This window comes from Notamacropus eugenii, chromosome 7 (assembly GCF_028372415.1).
Source record: "Notamacropus eugenii isolate mMacEug1 chromosome 7, mMacEug1.pri_v2, whole genome shotgun sequence".
In the NCBI taxonomy this organism is placed as follows: Eukaryota; Metazoa; Chordata; class Mammalia; order Diprotodontia; family Macropodidae; genus Notamacropus; species Notamacropus eugenii.
The window spans coordinates 120,340,921-120,352,980 of record NC_092878.1 but is presented as its reverse complement, the minus strand read 5'-3'; the positions used below and the strand labels follow the sequence as shown (position 1 = coordinate 120,352,980).

The 12,060-nt window shown below is 38.4% G+C and overlaps 1 protein-coding gene across 2 annotated transcripts in view; it reads right to left on the bottom strand.

Moving 5' to 3' along the window:
* Positions 1-789: 789 nt before the first annotated feature.
* The window catches only part of ELOVL6 (ELOVL fatty acid elongase 6), a 154,709-nt gene continuing 143,438 nt past the window's right edge, over positions 790-12,060 (bottom strand). For both annotated transcript variants that reach the window (XM_072623375.1, XM_072623376.1), the window contains exons 3-4: positions 10,505-10,656; positions 790-3,244 (exon numbers count right to left, since the gene is read on the bottom strand). In XM_072623375.1, coding sequence (XP_072479476.1) covers positions 2,820-3,244; positions 10,505-10,656 — 577 coding nt within the window. In that variant the 3' untranslated portion in view covers positions 790-2,819. The remainder of the gene's footprint in view (positions 3,245-10,504; positions 10,657-12,060) is intronic.

Below are 12,060 nucleotides of genomic sequence, written 5' to 3'. Positions count from 1 at the left end.
CTATTGCAGCATAGTGGGGCATCTACAAAAACGTGCCTGCCCAAGGCTTTCTGGAATGTCAACTGAGAGCAGAATTATTAAGATGGCAGTCAATTTTCTGGAAGGTTTGGGGGATTTTCTTATGGACTGGATAATCCAGTTAACACTGTAAAATACTGCACTACTGTATGAAACGATGGAACCTGCAGTATTGGAAATTGAGCAAAAGTAGGTTGTTTTTGATGCCATTTGGCGATCTACTTCAAGACAGGGAGCCCATTTGTAAATTATTTGTTGGACATGGAACAATAAAGAAAAAACTCCAAAGAATTTCAAATGAATATGAATGCTACTCCATACCTTAATAAAAGCTCTAGGAAATGCCAGCCTGGAAACCTCTGAATCTTTTACTGATTTTGACTGAGGAGCAAATAATTAGTGATAGAAGACATGGTTTAAGCTATGTTTGGCAGCAAGGGGAGCTGCTCATCCGTCCTTCAAACAAAGCAAAGTCAGCTTTCATTTTGCACCCTTTCCCCTGCACACCCTTCTTTTCATTCATTTGCCTATACTAAGCTACTGTTACCTTTTGGGGGGGAAGGCTTATTGCACAATGTTTGTTAACTCCCAAAGCTGAAGATAACACTGTTCACACATCTTATAAAAATCTATCTTTTCCCCAATACAATTCTATCATTTTGGCTCATATAAACAAACATCATAGAATACTCAGAATATTTTTACACAAAGGTAACACTCCCTAGCCCCCTATTCTTATAACTTGGTTTACAAGGACTCCTTGTTAATTGGTAAAAACCATTCACACAGAATGGAATGTAACTTTATTCTTTTTTTTTTTAATTCCACACACACACACACACACAAAGCCCTTGTTATCTTTGACAGAAAACCAGAGCGGCTCCATTTCATGACTGACAGCACAATTAAAGCTAAAATAATACAAAAATAATTTGAAAAAATCCCTTGTACTGTACACTCTCAAATAAAGCAAGAAAGGTAAGTGACAATCTTTTCTAATAGCCAGAAAAATGTGTGTCTACTCAGCTGGGCTTTGCAGTTCAGTTCTGTGTAACCCACACAGTGTGCATATATATGTGTGGTCAGATGTGTATAGTCTATGCGGTTTAGAAGCCCCTAATCTGTTTATCTAGCTCTAATTTTTAAGCTACTTGACTGATACAATTTAGAGTACTACGGTATCACATGAAACAATGACTTTACATGATTGCTTCTTGAATTACTAAGAACTTGTACACATTTATTTGGCTTGTAAAGGACTGAAACATTACAGAGAATGTAATCTAACTTTGCCTTTAAAGAATATGGCTCATAAGGACTGATTCTCTGAGTTCCAGAGTGGATGACTTGGTTTGACTTCTGAAGCTAACCTGTATGGGGTCAATGGGTCGTTTTTTTGTTTTTTTTTAATGGGTTTCAAAACTCGAGGGGTTAAGTCTTTAGGGGCCTTGGATTCTCAACTGTCATGGCCAAATTGGTTCCCTTGTAATCGCTCCACTTGACCAGAAGAGGGCACTTTAAACACCTCTACACTGCTGGAAAAGCAGGTGTGGCAGGTGTAGAAACACAGTGTTAACTCAATACTGCATGTAGTTCGCAGTTTTTTATTTTTCTTGAAAGTCACAGGAAATATAAAATGTGTACTGTATCACAGGTTTTTACATTGAAAGCTGTGTGCGTGTCTGTGTGTCCATGTGTGCACAAGTATGTGCGTGCATGTGAATATATAGAGAAATATACATATTGCCTCTGTTTATGGAATCATGTTTTAGTTTGTCTTTCTCTTTCCCAGAATCCCTCTCTCCTGCCCCACCCTCAGTGGAACTGAATATTTTCTAGCCAGTAGAACTAATTTTCTTATTATTTGGTTGTGGTTTTGTCTTCTTCCTTTTTTTTAGTCCCTTTTCCCCTCCCCTCCCAAGGTTCTTTTTAAAAATCCCAGGTAAGAGAACAAAGATGAATTCTCTTTACAAAGATGAATTCTCTTTTATCCTGTGCAATAACTGAACTTGCTGTACTTCCATCAGAAATGCACTTGGACAAATTCTCTCTCATTTGGAACTGGGAAGTCATGTTTTGTTCCTCATTTTTTAAACCTGGTCAAAGTATCATCCCCCAGCTGGTTTTTGCACACTCACTAGCCAAAGGGCTGCACACAATTTCTAGACCCCAGTGGGAAACATTAAGCTTTTCTCTTACTCAAGTTGTGGCTCATGGCCACTTAAAGAAACCTTCTAGATACCTTTTCCATTTAGCCTAAAACTTCCAGCCTTTCCCAAGGAAGGTTTTCATTTCTGCCAAAGCGCTGGTTCTACAGGCACACCCCCTGCACCTCCACCATTTTTGTCTTTTTCCTGTTGGCTCAAGTTTAGTGTCAAAAAAAGATTAGAAAGGATATAGAAATATGGTTTTTTGTTTTGTTTTTAGTAAAAGTCTTCTGTCCTTAGGGAAATATGACACTTAATAAATATTTTTTTTCATAAAATTTGTTAATAACCTTCATTTGCCTTTTCTTTCTTTCTTTCATTTTTTTCTCCTAGAATTGACAGGTACGAGAGGGATGGTGTCTCTCAGCAGCAGTCCTTTGAGATGGAGTTGAATTCAGTGAGTCCTCACCATAAAAGGATCATAAACTTACTGGGTTAGATCAACCTAGTTACCCCTAAGCTGCCAAGTTTTGTTTTTAATTATTTTTATTATTTTTAGCTGCACCATATATATGATTCCTTGTGCCATTTTCTTTTGTCTGTTTTTTTTTTTCTTGATGACCCTGAGCTATGGCTTCCTTCTCAGTTCCAACACTATTCAGCCTTCCTTGTTTTTCTCATTTTGCCGATGTAGGCCTCGAAGAAAAAATGACAGAAGAGCACAAAGTAACTGAGGTACATGAGTGAGGACCAGATGATGTTCTGAACATGGGAGTGGCACTGGTCTTGCTGCATCCAGGAGAAGACCAGATAGTTAATTATACAACCCATTAACATCTGTGTGATCTGGGACAAGGTGATGAACATGGCGAACTTCCGCGAGACCCGGAAGCCCGCTGCCCGCAAGGCATAGTAGGAATACATTACTGCATGCACTCCATAGTTCATGGTCATGAACCAACCACCTCCGGCAACCATGTCCTTATAAGAGTACCAAGAATAAAGCAGCACAGTGATATGGTGATACCAATGCAGGAAGATGAGTTTCTGTTTCCGAAGAATAATGAATATTGTATCTCCTGAAAAACAAGAAAAGGACACATGAGTGCACTGGCATGAGAACAGCCTTTTTTAACTGAAGCCTCCTTTGAACACATGAAAAGCCTATTTATTTTGCACCTGGAGAAGATCTTTGAGGTCATCTAGTCCAAGATGGTGCAGTGGATAGAATGAGGAACCTGGAGTCAGGAAGTCTTGAGTTCAGATCCTACTTCAGATACTAACTAGCAGTGTGGCCTTGGGCAGTCACAACTTCTCAGCCTCCCAATCAAATGGAAGGAAAAATGACACTATGTTACTAGGTTCTAAGGATCAAAATGATTTGGTACATTGAAAATGTTTTCTAAATCTTAAGGCACCATATAAACGATGGATAGTGTTGCCATTATCATTGCCAATGAAGATACATGTTTAGAGAAATGAAATGACTTGGCCGACGTGACTTAGCTTGTACCGCAAATTAAAATAATGGGCCAGGATCACTATCTGGATCTTCAAACCCCCAGTCACTGGACTTCCCGTTACACCATGCTGTCTCCTAGGTAGCAAGGTGGACAAAACCCTGGGCCTCAAGTCAATGGACAATGGATAATGATGGATAAAGACAATGGATAAGTCACTTAACTTCTGCTTGTCTCAGTTTCTTCAACTGTACAAGGTGGATAAAAATAGCACCTATCTCCTAAGGCTGTTGTGAGAATCCAACAAGATATTTGTAAAAGGCTTATTAGCACGGTGCCTGGCTCATAGTAGGTGCTTTTTAAACCTTTCCTTCCTTCCTTCCTACCTTCCTTCCCACTCTCCACATTCCAATGCTGACTTCATGCTAGGAACAGAGATATTGATTATCAAGGGGTTGCCAAACATATGTTGAAAAGTGAGGGGGCTTAATTAAAATGGTCCATAAAGTCTCTTCCTGCTCTAATATTCAATGATTTGCCTAGAATTGATAAGCAGTCATATGATGGAATATGGCATGTTAGCCCTGCTGGATTTCATCAAAAGAAACCTTAATCAGGTCCAATAGCAATATGTTTCTCCAGGGGAAAAATCCATTGCTCCTGCTACAGAGAATTCAGAAGCAGGAATTATATTCTAAGTGGAAGGCTCTTAAAGATCTGAAGTGAATCTTTGAAATGAGAATTATGCGTGAAGTCAAAAGTTCTGCATTTGAGTTCTGATTCAGTCATTAGCAACCCCTGGTCATGTGACTTTCTTTAGAACTCAGTTTCCTTTTTTATAGAATGAGGATGTTGAATTAAAGTACATTTTAAGTTCTTGCTAGCTTCTGGCTTTAATTTTCTGTGAAGCTAGATGGGGGATTTTGGCACCATGGTATATTTATGGGAAAAAAAGATATAATATCTTTTGTAATATATTATAATATTACATATAAAATATGATAAAGGGAAAAAAAGATATATCTTTTGTAATATATTATAATATTATATAAAAATATGATAAAAAATAAAAATAAAAAAAGATAAAATTCCATGATCATAAACTTTTTCATTCCAGGGAGAATTCATTTCTGTCAAAGGGAAATTCAAAAATAATACACATACACATAACATCAGATCAAGAAAGTCTCTGAAGGGAAACCCTATAAGAGCATTTAACAGCATTGCTATACTTTGAGTAGTGTTAAGAATGGTAGAACGAAAACATAGGATCATCAGAATCAGAAAGTTCTGCATGAATTCTGGCTGAACTGCAAGAGGAAACCCAACTTAGATTTGACCCTTATGTTCCGATGGTGTTATTATAGTTATCATCCTATAATACTGTATTTCTTGCCATTATTGTGTCTGAGAAACTTAGATATGTTCTGCATCTTCTGTGGTGCAAGCCCTTGGAAAACCAAACTTTATCTGCTTCTGTACAAGAGAAACAGAGGCCCTTCCTTTCTGTGCACATGGACCACTGAGCTACCATGGGCAAAATTGGCTAGAGCAAAGCTGAGTCAGTTTAAAAAAACAATGGTGAACTCAACTTTGAGCGACAGCTTCACTCACAACAGATGTTTCCAAGTTTTCGCAAAACTTAGTCTCAGCATATTTGTGGTTCAATTCAAACAGTAGGCAACTGGCAGATCTGGATGCACAAAACTAGGTTAACGGCTCTCCTCCTCTCACTTGTTCCATTCTGATCAACTATAACCTGAAACCACTATCACTGAAATAAGCTCACTGTTTTATGGCTGAAAAAGAAAGTTTTTCTTGCTATGAAGAATATTTACTAGAAGTGGCAGGTGCATGGGCTTTTAAGGGAAGTGTAGTCCTAGAAATTAATATGGCAGAATGGCTGAATTCTTTTTTTCCCCCCTCTAAATAAATGATCTTTCTGATGAAAGAAACAATGCAGCTTATAATGTAGGGACAAAAGTCTTCGATTAAGGAAAATACTACCTTTGAAGATCTAAAAAGAATAAGTGTCCCAAATGGAGAAATTTTTGTTTAAAAGGAGAATCTGAAAGTTGACAAAAGGAAAGTTGGCACAAAAAAATTAATTTCAATATCACTCATGAGAGAAATATTCCTGTCCTTTAGAAGATAGGTTTGGGATCTTGGGAACAGCATGGTACACTAGAAACGGATTTGGAGTCATATTTGGAAACCTGGCTGGGCCATCTACTGCCTACCTTTTCTATAAAAACAAGGAGGTGGGATATGATTCCTTACATCTCTAAAATCTATGATTCTAAGAATATTATTTTATTCTTTTATAACACAACCAGTTCCCTTCCCTCCTCCATTTTTGAATCACCAGTTTGAATCTGGAAGGAAATCAAAGAATTTTAGAATCTGAAAACTGGAAGATACTCTTAGCCGCCATCTTGTCTAACCCTTACACAAAAACACCAGTCCTCAAAGTATATGCACTGAGGTTCTCCAAAGTTCTCTCAAGGGGTTTAGAAAATCAAAGTTCTTTTCATGAAAGTGCTAAGATGTTATCTGTCCATTAAAATACTCTTTGCTTTTCTAACGACAGATCTGTGAGAGCCTGAATTACCTTCATAGACTTCAACCAAAAGAACCTATTAGAACAGATTGAATGCAGAAGCAGACAGGAGAATCTAGTGGTTTTCTATTATGCCAGACAAAATTAAAGATACTCACCACAAAAATCTAAAACATGCTACTATTCTCACTGATTTTTTTGTTTTGAAAACCAGAATTAATTTTTGTTAAAATGTTTTATTATTTTTAAATGAATGAATATTTTAAAATTATCTATTTTAATTTTTAATGCATTAAATATTGACAGAGATAACCCACATAAATTAAGGATCTTTGGGGTTCTCAATAATTTTCGAGAGTGTCAAGGGATCCTAAGACCAAAAAGTTTGAAAACTACTGTACTATGTAATATACCAACAAAATATTTGTCTTAATGATAATTTACAAAATTTAGAGCTGAGAGGACTTACATCGATAACATCTATTCTATTCCCTTCTTTTTCAATGAAGTCCCAGAGAGATGAAATGATTTTTCAGAGGTCTGGTCCTACAGACAGTACATGAGCAAAGGCAGGATTTGAACCAAGCCTGTACTCCAGATTCTGCAGTTTTTTGTTTTTGTTTTTTTGTTTTGGTCTACCACCCTATCCCTCTAAGTACCTGGGAAGAATCTTAATAGGCTCCCAGTACAATTAAAAAAAAAATAAACCCTGATGTAAATAACAAATGTGAAGCTCAATGACAATTTGTGAGTATCTTTGTAGTATCACTGTATAAATGTGACTATCACAAGAGGTGCTTGGACTCCTTCAGCCTTCTTGCATTCAAATGGAGTACACTGAACACACTATGACACTTTCATTTAACTGTGAAGACATCTGTCAACTCTGTGCTCACTATGACTGCTCCTGAGAAACAGATCTGAGGGAAGTGTGGCCTTGGGGAATTAAAACTCTATAGGCAGGAGTGAACTTTGGATTTAAATGGAGATTCAAGCCTATAGTGACTTTGTGCGTGTGGTGATAAGTGATGGGAATGGGGAGCACGAAGAAAGCATTTTGCAGTGAATAGTAAGGCTGGTGTCATTACCTATTACCAAATCTGGTCAGATAACAGGCTCTCTGGAATCTTACCTTCTTTCCTAGTGTGACATCAGATTATTACTGAGGACCAATATATATTTTTGTACTCACTAACTAAACAATGAAACACTGAGCTGAAGACTGGCTTGCATTTTGTCATTTGGCTGATGTTCATATGGGGGAAACGTATCCCATAGCTGTCTTAGCAGATCACACACATGTGTATGTGTTCACAGATGATCTTCATCTGTGAATGGGGGACTTCAGAGATCATGCAATCCAATTCTGTTCCACATTTTTTTTCAACAGAAGAGGAAAGAAACTGAGGTAATGGAAGTTAAATGTTTACCCAAGACAGGCCAGAAACATCAGAAGCAGGATCTGAAACTGGGTCTTCTGACTGCAGTATCAATGAGATTCCTTTCCTGTATCTTTATATATATATACACACATACACTATGTATGCATATAGATATACGTCATCACTCTGATACAAAGAAACGTTTTATAACCATGGGCAAAGCATTTAACTTTTCCAACCTACAGTTCTTTATCTGTGAAATGGGAATGATAATAAGATCTGTAGCACTTGTCTCAGGGCTGCCTTGAGGACCAAAGGAAATGATACTGGATACACGTAATGCCCTTTAGGCATAGATCTTAAGCACATTGAAAATGTCAACATCGATAGGATCATTTCTAGGAACACAGATCATGTTTTTCTTATTTACAGCTATATAATCGATTCAATGAAGCATCTACTGTGTACAGAGCATTGTGTATGTGTATGCATATATGTGTATATGTTGTGTAGACTCTCTTTGGAAGCTGCGGCTATGATTCCATTATGTAGGCAACTCTTTCTGCCAACGGCATCTTTTCTGCAAAAATTGCTTGGAAGCACAGAGAGGTCAAGTAGCTTAGTGTCCAGGGTCAGCTATCCAGGATGTATCAGAGGGGGAAGTTGGATCCAAGTCTCCTGTATTCCAAGGTCAGCTCTTTCTACATTATATGTGTGTGCGCGTGTATATGTATGTGCATATGCATACATGCATGTTTATATGTATACACACATGTATGGGTCTATGTATTTGTGTATATATACACACATATGTGTATGTGTATATGTACGTATATATATATTTATATATGCATATGTATAACATAGCTAGGTGGCGAAGTAGATAGAATACTATTCCTGGAGTAGATTCATTTTTTCAAATATGGCCTCAGGCACTTACTGGTAGGGTGACCCAGGGCAAGTCACTTAGTTGCTTCAGTTTCCTCATCTGTAAAATGAGCTGGAGAAAATATCTCTGACAAGAAAATCCCAAATGGGATCACTCAAAGTCAGATACAACTGAAATGACCGCCACCAACACTACCACCAAAGTAAAGTTTGGCAAAGGTGTTCTCTTACCCTACCCTACCCTGCCCTCCCCATTAGCTTATTGTCCTCTTCCACCACCACCACCACCACCACCACACAGCCTTGTCCTTCAGGAATTATCTGGACATTATGTTCTTACTGCATTGATCTAAGTGAACTTTTGTGGAGCTGGGGAATGAAGAAATTCCTGACCATTCCTGTACTTTAGTCAAGAAAGCCCCATCAAATTCAACTGAAATGCCTAAATACAGATATACACAGTGTTCCAAAAGTTTTAGTGCAGTTTTAAGATGTTAAAGGGCACTGAGATTTTTTTCGGGCCATTTTGCATATTTGTTTTTAATGACTGGCACATATCTATGAATGACATCGATTGACTATCACTTGCTAAGACCACAACATTCATGTTATACAGGGCTCCATATGTGGCTTTTAATGATTGGTCCTCCTTGTGGATTACAGCTTCCAGTTTTTAAGAAGTCTTCTCATCCACAGGCTCTGCGAGAGCCTGATTTACTTTTATTGGAAGGAACGCATACGACTATGGGAAAGTTGCTATGTCATCATGTTGAATCCTACTGAGCTTGTGGTCTACTAAAGTGCCCAGATTCTCTTCATTCAAGTTTTGCTTAATTTGCGTCAAGCTACCAGTTAGATAGTTTTTCACTGGAATTTAATTGAGTTTTGTTTTCTACTTTGTGGAAGAAAGTTGGGTAACTGTGTCACCTCAAACTATATCAAATCAACTGAATTTTATTTTCCCCTGCTTGGATTAAACATCAAACATCCATTTCAACACATTAAAGTGTTAAAAAAAAATTGGGGGGAATAACAAAGACAACTTAGCAGTTTCTAAAAGATAAACTGTCCCCTTTTACCCAAGGCATGGATTTTTGGTGCCTAACGTTGAACACACCAGAGACCAAACTTAGCATTTGTTAATGAGCACACGGGAGTACCCAAATGGAAAACTTAATCCCCTAACCTGAATCAAAACTCCTGAGATGGAAATAGGTTTAGATGTGGGTCTTGGAAACAGGTTTGTTTTTTCATGTTTTCCTTGTTCTAATATTAGAACAGCTGCTAAAGGCCCTCAGAGGGTGGAGGCTATATGTTCTACAAGCCCCTCAAAACATCATTTTTTTGCAGCATCAGATTTTGCATTCTTTTTGACTTAACCTAAGATATTTCATTGGCATAGGGGCAGAATTGTCAGCTCCATGGCCTGTAGGTTACCTGTGACCCACAACTCTTGCAAGAGGGGCCCCAAACCAGATTAAAGTGTAGTTCCTATCTTATTTTAATGTGTTGGCATAATAATTAAAAAAGAAATGTATAAATGTGTAGTTTTCTAAGTCAATATGGGGCCTCCTGAGATCCGTGTGTACTGTTTAGTGGCCCTTGTTTCTATCTGACCTTGACACCACTGGTATAAAGGACTTCCATTGGGGAGATTCATTTTACCAATGTGGGTTAGTACCTACTCTGAAATTTATAGTCTGAGAGAGTTGGCTGGGAATACTCAGAGGTTACTTGTCCAGGGTCACACAACATATCAGAGGCAAGACTTGAGTCTAGCTTGTCTTGATTCAGAGGCCACTGTCCCATTCACTACATAACGCTGTCTCTACATTCTGCATATGTACATGTGAATTCTGCATATGTTGCATGTAAACATTTTTGTTTACAGACATAATGATATGCAATTGTTCTGGAAAAGAGCATGATAGAAGGGCAAATAACAGCAGAAGAGAGAAAGTGAGAGAGAGAGAGAGAGAGAGAAAGAGAGAAAGAGAGAGAGAGAGAGAGAGAGAGAGAGAAAGAGAGAGAGAGTGTGTGTGTACTTACCAAGTTCAGGTGCTTTGCTTAACACAAATGCATAAGCCCAAAATTTGCTGACAGGTCCAATGTAAAAACTCTGATCACAAACTGATTGCTTCAGGCCTTTGGTCATCAAAATGTACACCATATAAGCACCAGTTCGAAGAGCACCGAATATACTTCATAATAAAAAGAGAAAAGAAACATAGGTCTAGAATTATGATTTCCTTCTTACAACAATCATATACACCAAAGCACAGCACTACTTGAAAAACCAGCCAATGGTACATGGAATGCCCCAAGACCTCGGAGAAGGATCTCAAAGTACTTCACAAATGAGTCCCCAGTGCTGTTCTGGAAGAACATACAGACTTCTGAATGCCTCGGAGGGGTCGTATACTGAAGTTATATTGGTTTCTCAAGAAATAATAGCCAGGACTAGACTTAAACTCAAGAGAACTTTTGACTAACTTACTAGCTAGTTACTTAGTACCTGTGGTTGGAAGCTGTCAGAGGTTGCCTTTTACCCTGTAATTAAGTAACTGCTAGTATTAATAGCTAGCAATGTCAATAGTGTTTTAAGATATTCCAGACACTTTACTTAAATGTTCACATTTGACAATCTCAATCCCTGGTCCTCCATCCTTCTCCTGTGTCTTTGCACTGGCATGGAAATATCCTCATGTCTCTGAAGACCCCTGATTTCTTCTAAGTGTCATATCCTATATGACCCCTCTTGATTGTGCTCAGTTGTTGGCATTATCTCCTTTTTGTATACATCTAGATAGGGACATTTTGTCTTCCCGGGCTAGAACGTGAAGGCAGGGGCTGTTTTTTACTTTTGTCTTGTATATTCCTAACAGAGTCTGCTTGTTGACTGGCTGATTGAGGAAAAAGACACCATTTAGTAATGGGAGTTGTTCAGGGGTTCTCAGAGACATGAGGATATTTCCATGCCAGTTCTACTGGTATATCTCAAAGCAGAAAAGGACCTGAGGGTTGGCAGAAATGCCTTCCAGGACTTAAGTACACATTCAAGGTGCATCAGGCCTAAAAATGTGGGTGCTGAAACAGCTAGTGAGAGAAACTGATTGGTCTGAGGAATTGCTGCCTCCTAAATGCTTGGAGAAGTCTTCAGTCTTCTCAGCACTTGGGGTGATGGTGGCATTTGGGTCATGCTGGGCCATGGGGAGCCAGTTTATCATTGGGCTGAGAAATGACATGCCAAAAGGAGATGCCAGAGCTTGCCTAGCTAATTAGTCCTCTTTGTGCTGCTAGAAACATTTTAAGATGTTCAAGTGAACACTGCTACTGCTGACCACAGCAGTCTGTCCAGGGAACAGCATCAGTTGGGATTCTAGAACATTAAAAGCCCCAGGGAAGAACTGCTGAATTGCACAGTCAGCCAGATGGATGCCCACTTGGGGAATGAAGCTTGGTTGGTTTTTGCTTTTTTGGCAATTTCAGTTCTATCCAGTATATGCTCAGCTTATAATGAAGATCATGAGGAAAGGGAATAGACATTTATTAAATACCTACTATGTGCCAGACACCGTGCTAAATATTATCTCATTTGATCTTCC